The sequence below is a fragment of the Chenopodium quinoa genome, unplaced genomic scaffold (assembly GCF_001683475.1).
Source record: "Chenopodium quinoa cultivar QQ74 unplaced genomic scaffold, ASM168347v1, whole genome shotgun sequence".
Classification (NCBI taxonomy): domain Eukaryota; kingdom Viridiplantae; phylum Streptophyta; class Magnoliopsida; order Caryophyllales; family Amaranthaceae; genus Chenopodium; species Chenopodium quinoa.
Genome location: NW_018742556.1, coordinates 816,990 through 837,233, shown reverse-complemented (window position 1 = coordinate 837,233; position 20,244 = coordinate 816,990). Strand labels below are relative to the sequence as shown.

At 33.0% G+C, this 20,244-nt stretch overlaps 2 protein-coding genes and 1 pseudogene across 4 annotated transcripts; 2 read left to right on the top strand and 1 right to left on the bottom strand.

Annotated features, from left to right (window-relative positions):
• Positions 1-491: 491 nt before the first annotated feature.
• LOC110720382 (plastidic glucose transporter 4-like) lies at positions 492-6,270 on the top strand. The gene is made up of 14 exons (XM_021899405.1): positions 492-790; positions 1,072-1,363; positions 2,857-2,968; positions 3,097-3,164; positions 3,343-3,475; positions 3,557-3,656; positions 3,734-3,846; positions 4,067-4,160; positions 4,271-4,424; positions 4,837-4,983; positions 5,067-5,140; positions 5,488-5,576; positions 5,668-5,782; positions 5,894-6,270. The coding sequence occupies exons 2-14, from the start codon at positions 1,093-1,095 to the stop codon at positions 6,074-6,076; spliced, it is 1,653 nt and encodes a 550-aa protein (XP_021755097.1). The 5' UTR covers positions 492-790; positions 1,072-1,092; the 3' UTR covers positions 6,077-6,270.
• Positions 6,271-7,550: 1,280 nt separating this feature from the next.
• On the bottom strand, positions 7,551-9,375 carry LOC110720380. Of its 3 annotated transcripts, none has more exons than XM_021899403.1 (4): positions 9,202-9,375; positions 8,451-8,511; positions 8,144-8,343; positions 7,551-8,021 (listed from the first exon to the last, which is right to left on the bottom strand). In XM_021899403.1, exons 1-4 carry the CDS (start codon positions 9,282-9,284, stop codon positions 7,979-7,981), a joined length of 387 nt encoding a protein of 128 aa, XP_021755095.1. In that variant the 5' UTR covers positions 9,285-9,375; the 3' UTR covers positions 7,551-7,978. The 3 variants fall into 3 exon arrangements, with proteins under 3 accessions (XP_021755095.1, XP_021755094.1, XP_021755096.1); XM_021899402.1 differs by having other exon boundaries at positions 8,144-8,336; positions 9,202-9,374; XM_021899404.1 differs by lacking the exon at positions 8,451-8,511 and having other exon boundaries at positions 9,202-9,374.
• A 2,143-nt stretch (positions 9,376-11,518) lies between these two features.
• Positions 11,519-14,540, top strand: LOC110720283 (annotated as a pseudogene).
• The last annotated feature ends 5,704 nt before the right edge of the window (positions 14,541-20,244 follow it).

Genomic DNA, 20,244 nt, shown 5'->3' with positions numbered 1-20,244 from the left:
AATTTGTCCCCCCGAATTATAAATCCTGGCTCCGCCACTGTTTCCCACACTCCTAAAATGTCTAGCTTGCTAATCGGACCGAGAGCATATGTGAGAGGTTTTAGTTTAACAGGGTCCTTCTCCTTACCAACTTAAAAAAATGCATTATAAATTAGTTTAAGCAATTTTATTCCTTCAAATCCTTTGTACTGTCACAACAAATTTTACACACTACTTGTATTGTTTATTTTACAACATGGCTGGTCCATTAATGTATTTCAAAACTATAATGAGTTTGTAATTTTGTATGTCTTATTAGAAATCATATAACTAATATATAAAGCTAAACTTTATATATTTTTTAATTTAATTATTTTTTTTATTGATTCTTTATTATATTTCTTCTTTAGAGTTATTTTTGATATAAAATTATGGAGTAGAACCTAATTAGAAAAAGATAAACATATGGTGATGTCGATACATATTTGCATTGACCCCCCCACTCCAACTCAATGACAAATACATGGACCCTTGAAAATCCAATCCTATCTTTGGTAAGCTCATAATCCACTCCAATATTTACCTCACACCATCAAAATCAAAACAAAGAGAAATTCCAAAATTCTCCAACTCAGCAACTGATCACTCTTCCTCCTTTCAACTGTCACGCTCTCCCTCTTTCTCTCTCTTCCCCTCAATTTTTTCATCATCTCCATAATTTTTATACGTGATTCTTTGGAGACTTTGAGACAGATCGCTGTTTGATCATTAAAAAGATTAAGAATTTCCTTAATTCTAACTTCAGTAAACGGTAAATTTCATATCTTTTTCTTCCAATCTCATATTCTTTTGTTTCTAAATGTGATGAATTTCCTGCTAATTTTGTGTAATCTGTTGAAAATTCCCTGTTTTTGGAGTTGTAATGTGGGATAAAGTTGGATCCTTTTTTATTTTTCATTCATTCATTGATCATTATTTAATCTTGTTTTCGTCAGTTTTAAGTACCCAATTAAGTTTTCTGTTAGTGAGTGTAATTTACTGGATATGTAATTAATTTATTAATTAACTATTCCTTTTTTGACTTTTCTCTAGGTTTAAAAAAGCGATATAAAGATGCAAGCGTCAGCTTTTATGGTCAAAGGCAATTTGGGGTTTGGAGTTCAGAATCGTAGAGTGGCTGAGATTAATGGGGTTAAAGGGTTAAGTTCAATTGGTTGCAATAATCAGAGTTTTGTGAAAATTAATGACAATAATTATAAATTTAATCCTTGTAAATTGAGTTGTGGGTCCCTTTCAATGGGTGCTGGATTTGGAAGATTGGGTATTGATCATGTCATGAAATCATCAGCCAAGTACAGATCAGTCAAGGCTCAAGCTGCTTCTGGTTTGTTCTCATATAACTATTTTTTTGTTTGTGTTATATGGTGCTACTTTCATGATTAAAGTGTTGATTGATTTAATTGTGTTTTTATTTGATGAAATTGTGATCTTGGTTAATGTTAATTGATTTTGTTGGGGTTGGTTCCATGGATACGGGCTTCGATTGCGATTTGTGAGCAAGATAATTGCTAATTGCATTGTTAGTGATGGTCTTGTAGGAGTTGTATCTATCGTTTTAGTGACATGATTTGAGTTGGTGTGGATACATTTATGGATAGCATCTAGTTGTGGAGTGTAAAGAGCAAGTTTTAGCTTGTTGCCTCACTTTTGGTGGTTTGCTGATTTGATGCTAGTTGCAGAAGTGTACATTGAACGAGTTGATTTCATTTTCCTTTGTGCTGTTGCTTTGACTCTTTACAATACCGTCTAAATATCTTAGTAGTTAGTTGCATCCAACTATGGATAGAGGACTATATTTTACATGGGTGACTATAACTTAGTAGCACATCTTTAGAACATGATTTATTCTGTTGACCTATGGGGGCACGGAAGTATGCTGAAGCATAACTGCTTGTTAATCAGTAAGGTCTACATATAGCATGGTAATAAGCCACCCCGGGGTGCAACATTTTACAACTCTTACATTGTATGATTTGTAAAACCTGGAGAAATTAGCTTCATTGATTGTAAATTACCAATACCAATAGGAGATAATTTAGGGGCCTTAATTTAGAGTCAGGTTTTTGTGTGATCCTATCTGTTTAAAAATTGATTATCAATGATAGCATAATAATGTAATCAATCGATAAAAATGTACATGTAATATTTTTTTTTTTGGTGAGAGCCAAAAGGATGATCTCAAGATCTCTCTGGAAAGAAGCTCTACCACTCGAGTTATCCCTCACTCTCATAATGTACTTGTAATTGGTAGCAAACAAAGTTAGATCTAGGAGCTGTGATTTATAGGAATTCTGTTGTGTTGTCTTTTTGTCTCTCAAGAATTACTTGTTTGAGGATGAACTTTACATCTGCTAACCCATCTTAGAATGATACTCTGAGTCATGCCAACATTTTTGCCTTATAAGTTCTTAAGGTCAAATACTTTAAGCTTGGTCAGTTCAGAATTTTTGCCTTACGACAAGCATAATATGTTCATTTTAAGATTACGGAATCAATTGTTCAGAGCTTCTGACAAATAAGATCTGGAGTTGCAGACAGGTTTTCTATTCAGTTTAGTATCTGCTGTGTTATGGACCTTGTGGTCATCACTTTATTTCTTTTCAAGCTGCATAGTCACTCTAATATTGATTTGATGACTTAATCACCCATCTACCAACTTGATGAAGTGTTTGATTAAAGCGGTAAAGCCTTTGGGGTTCTATGCATCATCGTCCTAGTATATTGACTATATTCATCTAACTCTAACTTGAGAAAACTTGCTATGATGCTTTTGCTTCTGGATATTTTCTCACAGTTCACATTGTACATACATTGTAGGAGATATTGAAGATGCTACTCCTGTCAAATATCAAGGCAAATCTTCTGCATCAGTTTTGCCATATGTTGGTGTTGCTTGTTTAGGAGCTATTTTGTTTGGATATCACCTTGGGTATGATTACTATGATCTGTTGTTAAGCTTCATTACTGGTGAAACAAGTACTTTCATGGATACTTTAGGAATCGGGTTACACTCTATAAACCTTATTAATATTTCTTTTCACATTGTTATTCTTGCAGTGTGGTAAATGGAGCTCTTGACTACCTATCTGCCGATCTGGCTATTGCCGGCAATACTGTTTTACAAGGCAAGTTGTCATAGAACATAAATGTGAAGCATGGTATACAGAAATTCTTATTGGGAATATGTTTAAGACTTTAAGATCATTTTAGCATACCATGATGATAATATTGTATCCGATTCAGATCATTATGAAATCATAATGCTGGTTCTAATTTTAAAACAATGTTGTTGCTTTCCTGCAGGATGGGTTGTGAGCATATTGCTTGCAGGTGCGACTGTTGGTTCATTTACTGGTGGATCCTTGGCTGATCAATTTGGAAGAACAAGGACTTTCCAGTTAGATGCAATTCCTCTTGCAATCGGAGCTTATCTCTGGTTTGTACACAATCCTTTAAGGTTTAAATATTTTTCCTTCTGCAACTCACTTGTAACACCTCTTTCCTGAATCTTTTATAGTGCCACAGCACAAAGTGTGCAAATTATGATGATTGGCCGTTTACTTTGTGGCATCGGAATTGGCATATCATCTGCCTTAGTTCCATTATACATATCTGAGGTAATAACCTCTATGCTTCCTAAATTTTTAGCTTGTCGGTTTACAGAAATTGAACAGAGATAATTTCTGTTTTGCAGATCTCACCCACTGATATTCGGGGTGCACTTGGTTCTGTCAACCAACTTTTTATATGCATTGGGATTCTTGCTGCTTTGGTTGCTGGATTGCCTTTAGCAGGAAACCCTTTGTGGTACTACCTTGATATCCCTATGTTGTTTGTGTTTGTCAAACTGCTCTTGCTTAAAAGCTTTTCAGGCTTCCGTTATTTTAATCAAAATTGAAGTCATTAATTAAATTTGCTGGCCACTTTTAATGTGATATCACTATTGTTTTATACTTTTATATGTTCATCACCTCAGTTTTTCTATCATTTTGATGATTTTATTTGTTGTCTCTTTCTTTCTTTACAGGTGGAGGACAATGTTCGGTATTGCAACAGTTCCCTCTGTTCTCTTGGCTCTTGGGATGGGCTTCTGTCCAGAAAGCCCTAGGTGGCTTTTTCAGGTGCTCTAATGTTTACTGTTTAGAATATATGTTTTCTCTATACCATATTTAGACTTTTATCCATATTTAGGGGGTTCATAAGTTGCTTAGCTGATACTTTAATTTTGCAGCAAGGAAAAATTGCTGAGGCACAAAAGGCTGTAGCAGCACTCTATGGAAAAGAAAGGGTTCCGGAGGTGATCAATGATTTGAGAACATCGGTGCAAGGTTCTTCTGAACCAGAAGCTGGATGGTTTGATCTGTTCAGTAGTCGCTATCGGAAAGGTATATTAAGGAAGTTGGCCTTCTCCCTAGCATCTGCCCCCATTTCTCCTGAAATTGACATTAATATCATAATTATCCAATTTTCTGGAAAAGCTCCTCCCTAGAGCGGGGCAAGGGGAGACATATGTGTACCACTGCTGCTGCAATGTAATAAATGATATTTCTCGTAGACTAATCTAATAATAAAACAACACCCCTTACACCCAAACAAACAAACAAACAAACAAATTAGAGAAAGAGGTGATACTCATGCTAGACTAGTATCTAATATCTATCATCTTTCTTACATGGTATTTAAGACAGTGACACGTAAACCATTTTTTTGAGTGTGTTATTGTTTATGTTCAGGCTTGTATTAGTTTATTCTATAAGTTAATTTATAAGAATTAATGACATTTATTTTTATGTACAGTGGTAAGTGTTGGTGCTGCACTTTTCTTATTCCAGCAAATGGCTGGAATCAATGCTGTAGTATATTACTCCACATCTGTATTCCGCAGTGCGGGAATTGCATCAGATGTTGCTGCTAGTGCCCTTGTTGGAGCAGCAAATGTTTTTGGTATGTCATGATGAACCATTTTGCTTAATTAGTTTTATATACTTTACAACTTTTTTTCTCAAGTCATCTGCTCCTCTTTGTAGGCACTGCTATTGCTTCTTCGTTAATGGACAGGCAAGGAAGAAAGAGCCTACTAATGACCAGTTTCTCGGGAATGGTAAGCTTAATCTGTACTATATGTCATCATCAATAAGGCTCCATTTTGACTTCAGTAATAGAGAATGAACCTTAAGACTGATATGAAATAGAGGGCATTCGAGTATATCACTATACCTTATTGATCAATGATCAAAACAAAGTGTTGCCTGACAGGACCTCTTTTTATATCAATCAAGATAATGAATTTATTTTATTAAAAAAAAAAAATTAAAAAAGGACCTCTCTCCTGCAATTGAACATGAATTGTGGAGGGCATTCAAATATGTTTTGTTAACTGTTTTTTTTCCCGAGAAATTCATTTGGAATACTATTTTACCCTCTTTTGACGAGTTTCTTTTCCTACAGGCTGCTTCAATGTTGTTACTATCACTATCATTCACATGGAAGGCTCTAGCACCATACTCGGGCACACTTGCTGTTGTGGGAACTGTTTTGTGAGCTATTTACCTGTAGAAATATGTAATCTCTGTATTCCTCTTCATTAATTGCACCCAACTAACAATAGATAATACCTTCTTCCCACAGATATGTCCTCTCCTTTTCACTTGGCGCTGGTCCTGTTCCTGCTCTTCTACTTCCAGAGATCTTTGCATCCAGAATTCGAGCAAAAGCCGTAGCTTTGTCATTGGGGATGCATTGGGTAAGTGATCAACAGATAGCAGTATGCTTCAGCATCATGATTCTAATTTATGCACCCACGTATTAACATTTCTTTCTCCTTTCCCAATATAACCTCCATCTCCATCTGCAGGCTTCAAATTTCGTGATTGGTCTTTACTTCTTGAGTGTGGTGACCAAGTTTGGGATCAGCAAAGTCTACCTGGCATTCGCGTCAGTTTGTCTGCTAGCCGTCTTGTATATTGCTGGTAACGTTGTCGAAACAAAAGGACGGTCACTTGAGGAAATAGAGCTCGCTCTAAACCCGTCTGTTTAATATGGAGGAATCAGTTTTTGATCTAGATGCTAGAGAGAATAAAGTTAATAATTCCCAGATTTAGGAGTGTGATGTTAGTTCTCTTGCTCATGTGTACATTGATGTCCAAACTCTCAGAACCCTCTAAAGGTTCTATAAACAGCTGTAGTAGTAGAGTTTGGAAATTTAATCACTAGTTGCTTCTGGTTCTTTCACCTTATGCATCCACAGTTTATTAACTCTTGCTTGCAATAGCTCTTGTTCACTTAAAAAAAAAAACTCATTTTAAATATTTAAAAGAAAATAATTTGTATGAAAACAAGATCATAAAAAAAAAATACTACCTCCGGTCCAAATTACTCGCAACTTTGAAATATTTTATATCTCACAAATAATACCCCAAAGTTGCGAGAGTATTAACATGTATTTCCTCTGTTGTTTTTACTTTACCTGTTTCTTTATCATGATTGTCAATGTAAAAGTTAAACGAACAAGACGGTCAAAGGAAAAGTAGCAAATTATGTAAAAGTCAAAACGGGTCAAGTAAATAAGAACGGAGGAAAAAATTTATGTTAGCAATGTTCTTGGAAATAATTACTCCTATAGCAATGTTCTCCTATCGACTCTTTAGATAACACGTTTCTTTAGTCATATTTACCTATATACAACTTCAACCGATATACTGATAATTAACGATAAACATATGCTCAAAGCAAAGGTAGTATGTAACAAATGAAACATAATACCAAAAGAAAATTTGAGACTATAATTGGTGGGGTGCGCCAGGCCCGTGCAGTAGTGCAACGCATGGGCGACGCTTGAAGACCCCAGTAGCAAGCTACTATGGTGGGACTTCCCCCTTAAAAAATAAATTTAATATCGTTGTGGGCCATTGGCCCACGTATCAGATATTAAACTGATAAGAACAGATACTACACTTGATCTTAGCCAAAAGGCCGAGAAAGGTATGCTTATTCTGGTAATGAAATTTGCCTTTTATATTCCCCTCATTACACATACTTGCTTCCTGCTACCGATGTGGGACAACTTTGATTGTTAAACATTTCTACCACTGTAGTCTATTCTGTAACATCAAGCTATTTCTGTGAACTTATCCTGTCATGCTATTTCTGTTAACAAGTAAATTGATTACTCTATATACTTATTTACTTTACATTCTTCTTTAACGCTTAATGATCTACCAGACTACCTAGATGCATGATTTGATCTAACTAGTAACTACAGCAAATCGAATGTTGAAGTCAGTAAAAAAAATGTCCCAACTTTCGTATCTGGTTTCCATAAACCCTCTTTTTGCATCTCTTAAAAGAAAGAAGTAATATGTATTATGTACACTGTAATTGTAGGAGGATATATATTGTACTGAGTATAAACAAATTCTCTGTTTTCAAATTTCCTGAAAAAACGATAAGGATTGGCTGGATGCTTGAAAGAGAACAATGAGTATTTGATTATTTAAAGCTTAAAACGAGAATCAGCTCAGAAATAGGAGAAAATTGATTCAACAAATAATAATACGTTGTAATAACAAATTGATTCTACAAATGATTTGCCAGTGCTACAACCTATTCATCCTTAACTAGGATATACAAAAGCTCTTTGCTCCTCTCCATAACCTACACTGCTACACAGCCACTACAAAGAACAAACCCCTTCCCTTGATGCATAACAGTTCCGTCCCACTCTAGACTACTGGTGAGTAATCACTAGCAAAGACTAAAGAGTATTTGCAAGTGCTCTATCCTAATTCATCCAGAGTAATCCCAGTAGTCATCGACAAATGCAGACTGCAGGATCATCCCCAACTAAGCTGTAGAACATGAACAATTAAAATGCTTAGAATCTGCCATGCTGAGACCAGAATTGATATGCTTCTTATCCATTTGAGTAACTCCGTAAATTCTACATGTTGGCCTTTCTTTCCCATCGTTCTTTGGCGTCTAACCTGTCATCCAAACCAAAAGATCAATGTTATAAATGGTATATATCATTACATCTCAAGTACAAAGTAGATGAAAGAATTGCTATTAGCAGCAAAACAATTTACTGCAACATGTGAATCATTACCCCCAGTGCAACTTCTTCTTCTTCAACGCAGGATGCACATCACCACGAGAAGTTGATGACAAGACCTTGTTATCATCCTCACCTTTTGGACTACATTTAACACCTGAATCTTTCAATCCCTCATACTCATCTACATGGTCATCCACAGACCCTTGTGTATCAAAATCCTCGCTTACAAATTTATCTTTCTTATCTGCAATCTAACAAGTAATGCACAAATTTCTTTAAACATCCCAATTTTAATATAAAAAAGTGATAGCTCAAAGTCATAACCAGGAGGTACAGGACATAATGAATGATGATAGACCTTTACACTTTCTTTTGTTCTTAGACTTTGTTTGAATTTGCAAGCGTCTTCTTTGTAATTCCTACAAGATGTACAGTCCAAGATATACTTACACCAAGCAATCGCAACATCGAAAATGAAAATGCACATGAATTCAAAAGAGGGGGGGTGTAACGGAACCAAGCAACCTAAAAAGTTAGAACAACACAATTCACTCTTCCATGCTCCATGAAATTGGGATTGTTGGGTCTTATAATTCCACTATTTAATCACACTTTCCTTAATTTTGCAATCAAGGAGACAAATTCCAAACCCTAGATTAAATCATGATCACAATAACAATTCATGACAAGCTAAACAATTTACCCCTAAAGTATATCCCCAGAAACATACATATTAAATTTAACAAGTTTAAAGGGAAACCTGAAATTGCAGAAACTATAATCAAACATCAATTAACAAAGTATGTAGTTATATACGAAGTACAACTATACTCAAATCAAATGAAACCCTATTTTCAGAAATCCCCAAAAACAAATCAAACACAGCAGAAATCACTAATCAAGCATCAACTAATACAATTTAGTGATTTACTATGGTATTGATATCATAAAGCCCATTTTACTAACATCACAAAACACAAAATTAACAAATTGTGGAAAGTTATCAGCCCTTGAAATCAATATTATTTTCTGGGTTTTTGATTAAATCTCAAGTAATCAAATTTCTTAACTTGGGGCAAAAAATAAAAAGCAGGGTTTGAGAAAAATACTCGAAATTTGGCGAGACGATCTTGGGAAATTGCAGATGATTTGAAACTGGGATTTGACGCAATTGATGCTTTGCTTCTTCCATCTCCCTCCATTTTTTCTCGATTTTAGTCGCCAAATGTATAATACTGGCTTTGGCCCGATCTAGTTTGTTTTAATTTGGACTTTGGAACATGTTATGTGCTTATTTCAATAGGAGCCCATTGAATGCCACCCCCTTTCTCCGAAAGACAATAATGTAAATGAAATTTGATATTCCATAAAGGCATACAGAACTATTTATGAATATTATTCGACGATTATGGTCGAAGATCTGATAATCTTATAAGGTAATTTACAAAGTATTTCGAAAACATGACGAAATTTATGAAAGAATAGAGTTCGCTTAATACAAATACAACTCTTTAGGGCTTGTTTGGCATTGTTTTTTGTTTTCAGTTTTCTGTATTTTTGAAAACAAAAAACCAAAAACAAAAAACAAGAAAAAGGTGTTTCCACTTTTCTGTTGTCAGTTTTCAAATTTATCATGATTTTAATAAGTTTGTCAAATTTTTGTTTTATAATATGACATATATCATATGACTTTGAAATCTAAAAAACCAAAAATCAGAAAACTACAGTGATGTCAAACGAATCCTTAGTTGTCTGTTTCGATTCAGCTATATCGATTCATACGATCAACTTTAGTGCATTAATGTCTATCACTACAATATGACCATCAAAATTTTGAGCCAAAGATTATTGGGCATGCCCGCAAGAATTGCACAAATGATAGTTTAGATTAATGAAGTCCAAAAATTTCAAACAAAGGGTATATTCTGATTTACTGAACTGATTGGAGCTCAATAAAATTGTTTATAAGAGAAGGAAATTAGGAACTGAACTAAATTGATTGAAGTTGTACTGAACTAAACTAAATTGATTGGAGCTATATTGAAATTAAGTTGAAAAGAACAGGCCCAAAGAGCTCTATATTACAGTTTACATAATGTTGCACATGTAATACACGCACTTATACGTAGCTAATTACTATATTGTACCTTGTATTTTTCATTAAATTTGCAAATATTGTGTATTTACCCTTTAACAATTTCTTTTGTAAACGTGTTTTTAATTTATAGTTCGTAGTTCGTAGTTCGTACCCTTATTTAGGAAAGGGACTTTGGCAACTCGTCAAGGTTTAACTTTGTCCATGTATTATGGTTTCATGCAGATTGCAAAGATTTTTCATGAACTTGTAAACAAAGACATACATGCATCACTTTTGTTCTTTTACGCTTCCAATTTATTGAAGAACTAACAAACTTGAACTATATTTGTATTATTTTAGTTTTACTAATTAGAAAGTTCCCTTCATTTTATTGCAATAAATCGCAGATGGACATGTGGCTAGTTCATTTGGCTTTGTTCACATCCTTTTCGTGAGCCACGCCACTTACATTATAAGAATACAAGGTTCTATGATAACAATCTTGTAAAAAAATAATTTGTCAAATTGTGTTTCGTACTTGGTCCAATAAATGATTATAGTATAAACTTTAGACTTAGTGTAAAACTTACTTTATATATTTATTATAGCAAGTAGAATTGAGATGGTTGTATTTTTTTTTGGATTCAACTTGTTCCATGTTTTGTTTCTTTTTCCTAGTTGTTTAGACATTGACCCAAGAGTTAGGGGTGAGCAAACTTTGTTTATCTAATTACATGGATCTACTAAAACTAATAAACCTTACTGATATATGAGTCTATGAACATGCATATTATGATGGAGTTTGTGATTGATGATACGAACTACTCCGTATATATATTCATAAATAAAATTGATAGCCTAAAAATCTATACACTGTGTTTCAATTTAATATTAATGTACACACGTATATATTTAATTTAAGGGCTAACTATTACGAGTATTGAAAACCTTGGCATTGCATTTCTAAATTGGTAGCACATACTGAGATTAGGTTACGCAGTATAATTTATGACAAAGTAGATACGCGTGCATTATTTAGGGATTAATGTATTTTTGAAACTTTATTTACTTAGACCTACCATCCTATGTTTTGGTCATTGACTTTTCTCATAGTAGGGGGAGTATGAACTACTGTATTACATACAATCAGTCCAATAAGATAAAAAAGCATAGACCATATCAAGTCAATCTCGTAAAAATTACGTACACAAACACCGAACACATGCAAGTCCCCCTAACTTTCGTTGGACTCATCATTTATTCAAAAAGCCGTCCTAGATCTCTTAATTAAGTTAATCCACCTCTTTATAAATCTAGCTATAAAATTAAACTTATGCTTACATAATTCATTATTTCTCAATAGTCAAGATTTATACTAATAAATTCTCATTATGAATGAATAATGAGTAAATTTAATTTCTTCTAGTAAAAAAAAAATATGGCTAAATTAGATCAATTTTTTTTCTTTGCTTTAGGCTTATCTCTTGGCCTTACTATTGGCTTCCTTGATCTCCAAAGCTTGCCTCTCTCTATATCTTCTTGGCCATCTCTATCAACTACCTTGCCATACTTGGCACAACCGGCAAAGCCACCGGCTCAACCTCCACCATCTTCACCACCACCACCGCCGCCTTTGGCCCCGTACCCTCCACCAACAACAAATAGCACTATTTCATCAACATGGAAGGGGTACAACATGGAAGATAACATCAATAAGAGTGTAATAATCCATAATATGAGTGACAAGGAATTGTTATGGAGAGCATCAATGGTCCCTCAAATGGAAGGATACCCTTATGAATACATGCCTAAAGTGGCCTTCATGTTCTTAACAAAAGGGCCCTTGCCATTAGCCCCACTTTGGGACTTGTTCTTTAAAGGTCATGAAGGGTTATACTCAATCTATGTTCATGCTCATCCTTCTTACAATGATTCTTGGCCTCAAAATTCTGTCTTTTATAGTAGACGCATCCCTAGTCAGGTAATTTTACTTTAATTATGTATTATTAATATGTGTTTGTATCTTCTTCCTAAATTCGATGAATTTGTTCACTAGTTTTTCAACTATTGTGAAGAGACATATATAAACACTACTCGTAAAAAGTTTGATACTCCGTGTTTTATTAGATGACTCAAATTGTGTCTCTTGGTCTCAAATTAAAATTGAATTTACCCGTGACTGATTTGAACAACCTGTAAAAAAACTATACTTTCCCAATGAGTATGTCAAAATCAATTTTTAGTGTATCGAAATGGTTTCCTAACTCAAATAGTTTTGAGATTTGTGGAATATTGTATTGTTCTAGTCTCATTTTAGTAGTAGTTGTTTTTTTGGGCTGTTTGTCTCTTTTGGGCTTTTTATATGGGTTATTTTTTATGTCATTGAGTAGACATTTAGGCAACACACTAAATAAAAGGGTCCAAGTCCAACCAAATAAGAATACTATTGGTTTGCTTTTAATGTCTACGTCCTGCGTTAGCAAGCAGGCCGTCCAATTTATACTTCATGTTTTGTCCTTTTTCATTTCATCTTACATGAGTTCTTTAAATAATACTACGTACTTTATTTCTTGTATATTTTTAATACTTCGTAGCTTTATTTAGACTTTTTACTATTCATTAATTCATATACTCCTCACTTTGACTACTACTTCATATATCATTTGCTGTTTTCGTAAAGAAAAATAGAGTCATGTCTTATATTATTATATTCGTTTCGATTTATACTTTTAAAATATTAAAAATAAATAAATATGGTTTTAGCAAAATATAATAAGCATGAAAATTCAAATAAAAGAAGTAAGTCTATTGCGATTAGGGGTAAACAAAGAAGAAAATTCAAAACTAATACGAATTAATTAAGTACAATAATATTATAAATGAGGTCGAGTGGTCAACTACACATGATATATATATATATATATATATATATATATATATATATATATATATATATATATATATATATATATATATATATATATATATATATATATTGAACTGTACTGAACTGGAGACAACAAGCCCTAAGGAGTATTTATTATTTAATGTACAAGTCATGAATTTTCTATTTTCTCTTACAATGAGTAATAACTAATGATAAATTTTATGTCGATAGATACTCCGTACTACATAAGAGAATACAACAATAAAATTAGAAGCAATATTAACTTCTTTTTTTCAATTGCTTTATTATTATCACGCATTTACACACACGTGATAGTGTGAATTATGACTAATAATGCAATACTACTGTACCATCTTTAATCGCATGATTCCATTTTCTTTAGTATAGTTGTAGGAGTAGACAGACTATTTATTGCGCTGGAAATTCCAAAATTATTGGTGAAATATTAATAATAATGTCGACTAAAACTAATGTGCCTCCCTACCACAAATAGTTTAACATATTACGTAATTAAAGTCACAAATAAAAGTGTTAATTTTAAATATTGGACAACTTTGCATGAAAATCATTTTACGGAGTTCTTTATTAGTTAGATTTATTTATTTATTATTTTTACGGAGTATTATTTGGGTGTCGAATATGAAAATATAAACTATTATTAAGTATTAATTCATTGTTTGAATTTTCAGGAAGTTGTTTGGGGAACTATGTCAATGATCGATGCAGAAAAAACGGCTTTTAGCCAATGCCCTCTTAGATTTTTCCAATCAAAAATTCGTTTTATTATCAGAATCATGCATCCCTCTATTCAATTTCACCACAATTTACAACTACTTGACAAATTCTAATGTAAGTTATATTGCTTCCTTTGATGATCCAAGAAAACCTGGTCGTGGACGTTACAACCACAAAATGTGGCCTAACATAACCATTCAAGATTGGAGAAAAGGTTCCCAATGGTTCGAAGCTGACCGTGAAGTCGCCATTCGTATGGTTTCAGACATAAAGTATTACTCTATTTTTGAAGAGCATTGCCATCCACCTTGTTACAACGACGAGCATTATTTTCCAACATTAGCTAATAAACTATTTCCGGATTTAATTGCTAAGAAAGGGATTACTTGGGTTGATTGGTCACATGTCGGACCTCACCCTGGTCGATTTATTAGTCGTGACATAACAGAGGAGTTTCTTAACAAAATTAGACTTGAAATATCAAATTGCACTTATAATGGTGAAGTAACATCTATGTGTTATCTTTTTGCTAGGAAATTTGTAGGGGATACATTGAAGCCTTTGCTCCAAATTGCTCCCAAACTTCTAGGTTTTGATCCTTAAAATTTTGTAATAATAATATTCTATTCATTTTATAACATATGTGCACTGAACCTAATTACATATTATGAACTGAATTTTCTCCTTTTTAAGAAAAAAGAGAAAAAGAAAATTAAAAAATATTATGGACCGAGTTTTCTCTATCAAAATGGATTCATTTATTTGTCAACATAGTTGTGATTATGCATTTATGCTTTAGAATTAAGATTACTTGCAGGATTTTATAAAACAGATTCATTTCTTTGTCAACGTAGTTGTGATTATGCATTAAACATTTATGCTCTAAAATCAAACTTAAGATAATTTCGATTTTATGAAACAAATTCATTTCTTTGTCAATATATAGTTGTGATTATATATTACTAGATGAAGCCCGTGCGATGCACGGTTTGTTTGATTTTTTTAAAAATAATGTTTTTTTTTTTATATTTATGAGCCTAAAATTTGTTATAAATTTAGATAAAATTCCCAACATTAAAAGATAATATATAATATTTAATTAATTTAAAACTTAAAAATCTCATTCGCCAATTTTGCTTACATGGCATTTGAATTATTTAATTCTAAAAAGAAATTAATAATCTCTTATTTAATTAGCTACTATTAAGATTTATAATCATACATGGCGCGCTGAGAAAATTAGATCCTACGTGGCTCTCTAAAAACTCGGGAAAAAACTCCCCTTTATGTATATATATTAGATTTATGCTTTAGAATTAAATTCAAAACTTAAGATGACTTCGATTTTATAACTACTACTTAAATCTTCCAATCATACAGAGTGTTTGATTAATAGCCTTATATATAGTTTAGGAGTTTAGCTCTTGTAAGGCTCAATCTTTATCAACAAAAGCTTAGAATTTAGGGTAATTATATTTGACACCATTAAAATTCAATCTCTTTTGAAGAAATTGATTAGAAGCTACGTACAATATATAATACATGGACATGAACCATTTCCCTTGGTTAATACTCATATAACCCTGCACGTCAAGATTACATTGGACTTTAATTTTGATTTGATGATAAGCAATACATACTTGACTTAAATTATCTATTGTGACGCCGCCGATTGTGATGGTTTCGTGCTTTGAATTAGACTTCAAAATTTAGATTGTAGTTATAGAAGATGTTTGAGTATTTTGTTAAGTAACTACTCCCCTATGTTCCTTTATAAGATTTTAATTTTCAGCATTTATTTCTCACATAATATAGAGAAGTAGGAATCCAATTAAGGGACGGAGGGAGTATCTAACAAGCTTTTCACGATTTTTAAGGACAAATTTAGTAAAATCTTTTATTCCATAATGATTTGCTTATATGGTTATCTAAACATTAAATAAATTACTAGGTTTTTTTTTTAAACCCAAATAAATTAACAATATACACAACCCTTAAGGCCTTAACCCTATGAGGCTATGATACAATCATCCACCGCATGAAACATGAGTATTTGTTAAAAACATTGAATTGTAATAATAATGCAGTGTTTGTTGTTGCATCACTTGCATAATTGCAATATGTACAATTAACAAATTTGACAAAAAAAAATTAACAATATTGAAAAGAAAATAAATAAATAAATAAATAAATAAATAAAACAAGCGTTTTTGGTGTCGTCAAGTTATTTATTTTATTTAAAACCAAATTAGTGCATTCATAGACAAGTTAACTTAGGATTTGTTAATTTCAGTTTAATTTTCAATTCAATTCAATTCAATTCAGCTCCACTTATTTCAGTTCAATTCAATTATTCTCAATAAATTGGAATAACCCGTACTTCTTACAAAGTTTAATTACTTGCTATATCCGAATTGTGATTAATTTAAAAAAAAATAAAAATAAGAAAAACGACAGCAAATGCACACGAGTGTCGTACAGATGCTGCTGCTTTGGGGTTTCGTAATTGAACAGCTGGACTAATAATGATAGTAATAATCAAATTAATAATAGAGTTGATTTATTAATAAAGTAAATGGCTTCTTAAGCTCTTAGCTACACGGCCCCCACTAATTATCCATTTTTGTTCAATTCCAGCTAAATCATCAATGAAAGCTTTATTTCATCTAGGTTTTTATTTTTATTTTTATTTTTGTTTCACTCGATCCATCCTTTGGGCTAATCCGGATTCGGGGATTAGTTATTCGGGGTTGGGTTCCAGTCCCCTCCCAATTGTTGTTGCTGGGGGATCGAATTCAGGTCCTTCTTACCAAGTGTAATCTCAATCACCACTACACCAACATCCAATTGGTTCATCTAAGATTTATAATTACTTATATATTAGAGCATCATCCCTTACGTGTCACAAATTGATTAAAGTATGAGATCGGCAAGACAATACATCTCGGCTTTTTTGACTAAGCTTGGGTGGAGAGTCCTCACTGAGCCTAATTCATTATGGGCAAGGGTCTTGAGGTTCAAGTATTGTCATGGTCGATGTGACATAGACATGTTCACTCCAAGCTCAAATATGTCGAACGTCTGGAGAGGGATTACTGATAATGCAGAGTGGCTAAAAAAGGGTTCCAAAGTGGCTGTTGGCAATGGTCGAGCTACACTATTTTGGGATCACTGTTGGGCTTCGGATTTTCCCCTAAGGGATGATGTTACTGCAATCCTTCAACCTGAACTGGATGGTGCAACGGTCGAAGAGATGTGGGATCATGATTTAGGGTGGAAATGGGATAGCTTCGCACACTTGCTACCAAATGAGTGTCTGCAATTAATTGCAGCACACAAGCTAACTGAAAACCCGAAAGCAGGGGACTTAAGATTTTGGAAGGGTTCAACTAAGGGCAAATTTTCAGTTAAGTATGCTTTGCAAATCATGAAGGTACAGGATAATACAGTGAAGCATCCAAAATGGGACTTGGCATGGAAAGCCCCAGTGCAACAGAGAGTCCGTAGCTTTCTATGGCTTTGTCTTCATGATAGACTTCTTTGCAATGTGAACAGGTTCAAGAGACAACTCTCTGATGACCCTAGATTTCATAATTGCTCTGAAAATGCTGAAGAAACAATTTTACATATGCTTAGAAACTGCCCCAAAGCTCGTGCCATCTGGTAAAGTGTTGGTAATTCTGCCCTTTCCCCTGCTTTTTTTTTTTCTGGAAATTTTGAGGAGTGGTTCATGAACAATATGGACTGCAATGATGAGGCTCATTCTGAGAAGTGGCAAACTTGCTTTGCAATCTCCTTGTGGTGGGTTTGGAGGTGGAGGAATACCTCAATTTTTGGGAGAGGTGAAGACATTCCATCTGATACTGGGAACTTCATCAAGTCTCGTGTTGAAGAAAATTGGAATGCCATGAGTGCATACCCTATTCAAGGCAATATTCTAGGCAGAAACAAGAAGCAGGAAATTTTTGTGCGTTGGATAGCACCACCAACTAAGTGGCATTCCCTTAATACTGAATTACTGATGGTGCAGCAAAAGGAAGCCCAGGACAGGCTAGTGGAGGGGGCCTAATTCGAGACTCTACTGGTAGATTTATTCAAGGATTCACTGCTTATTTTGGGGTCTGTGATTCCTACAGAGCTGAGCTTCTAGCACTAGAACTTGGTCTTCAAATGGCAGTGGAAAATGGTATTGAGAAGCTAGTGATTCAAATGGACATTCAAGCGCTTAAGGAAGCACAACATCAAGGAGGAGAGTGTTATCACATCTTGAACAATTGTCATAATCTTTTTAATTATTTTAGTAATGTTGTTTCTTAATCATTGTTTTAGGGAGGGTAATAAAATAGCCGATCGTTTGGCTAATTTAGGTATCGTCCTTGAAGAGAAGGTGGCTTATTTCAATGATCCTCCCATTGAAATAAGCTAAGAAATCTTCTTAGGGAGGACATAGTTGGGGTAACCTCACCCCGGTTTGTTAATTAATTTCGTTTTTGTACTCGGGTTTTTTCCTCCTTTGCATAAAAAAAAACAAATTGATTTAAGTATTAAATCTTCCTTGGCTTTATAGGTGGATTAACTCTCTTTATCAGTCAATTTATAATTTAAACTAAGTATTTGTTTTCATTTAGGGCTTGTTCTCTTACGTTGAAATTCAGTTCAGTTCAATTCAATTCAGCTCAGTTCAGTTCAGCTCCTAATTTCCTCCTCTTATAAAATATTCAGTTCAGTTCAATTCAGCTCAGCTCAGTTCAATTCAGTTCAGTTCAGCTCAGTTTAGTTTAGTTCAGTTCAGTCAATGAAAACAGACCCTTACTTCATTTATTGAACTGAACTTAATTGTTTATGAGATAAGGAAATTAGAAACTGAATTGAAATTAAGCTGAAGAGAACAAGTCATAAGATTGTATCATACAATTACAATTATGTATGGTTAACAAAATTCATTTAAATTAATACTGGGATGTACGGATCAATACTATATATATGGTTATCAATGATTTTAGAAAACAATCATTTGGGATATTGATCAATTTAAGGGTTAAAACTAGTAGTTGTAAAAATGTGATTTTTGAATCAATAAGTTTACCCTTTTTTTTTCTTTTTTTTTTTTTTTTTTTTTTAAGAATAGTATGTATACACACAAAACACAATCTCTATTTCATAATAAGCTCATTAAAACATTCTTATCCTCTCTTCACTTGACCTAACCTATCTACTTATTACAGGGTGGCCTTGTGGATAGCACGATTTTATGATCAACCTTGGCTTAACATTGGATTTGATAAAAAAATATATATATATATATATTGACTTGCAAATTATCTTAATCTTATCTTAAAAACTTAGTTTTATATTAAATTTGCTCAAAAAAAATAATATTAAATCTTTATTTATCTTTTTTTTTTCTTTTTTACATAGTTTGTGAATAAAAAAAAAATATATGATATTTATCTTATACGGAGTAAACAATTTCAATCTCCAATCTCATCGATTCATTTTGTATACAATATTTATCTGATTCCTCACTCAATGGAATGATTGATTGATCGAATCTTTCCTCAATTTCTCTCTCATTCTCTTTATTTCACAACAATATTTATCTTATACGGTTAATAATTTCAATCTCCAATCTCATTGATTCATTTTGTATACAAAATAATATATTTCTTTTGTTTTAAAATATTTATTAGATTTTTTTTGGCATTAATTTTACTCTACTTTTTTGAAGGGTTGTGTAAATCGTGTTAAGCTTCTAAATTACTCGCAATTTGTATTATTTTAATTTTAATTTACTTTACATCATAATTGCACTAAGTATTTATTAATAACTTTGTCTATGTGTAAGTAAAATTTTTAAAAAGTTGATATTTGGAAAATTTATTATAAGAGGAATCTAATAAGATCAAACTTGCATTGTTAATTAATTTTGATTGTATAAATTATAAAATGTGGTCAAGTTATTTTATTTTGACCATATGAATAGTAAGTGAGTCGAACTTTTTTAAACGGAGGTAATATATCCTTTGCAAGTAAGAGGGAATTAGGGATCCTACTTAATTGAGATGTGAATTGAACTCCTCTAATGAAAGGAGAGTCTCCAACCAATAAGCCAACCTTGATTCTCATCAAACACCGCACGTATATGAATTGAACCATCCAATTTATATGTGCAAGTGTGTGACGTTTACGGCGCAATGTATATATCGTTGTGTTTTATTCTAATTGATAATGTGTCTTACACGTACAAGTACTAGTGTACAATCATGACTCTTTACATGCTTGAACTTTAATGATTTGAATTAGTGAAGTTGAAATGCAAATGATCTTTACTAATTGTGACTTTGTGAGTAAAAGAGGTTATCAATTTCTTATACTCTGTATGGTCCCGGTTTTCTTTATTAATTACTCGTAGTTCATAAAAGTTGTAAACTC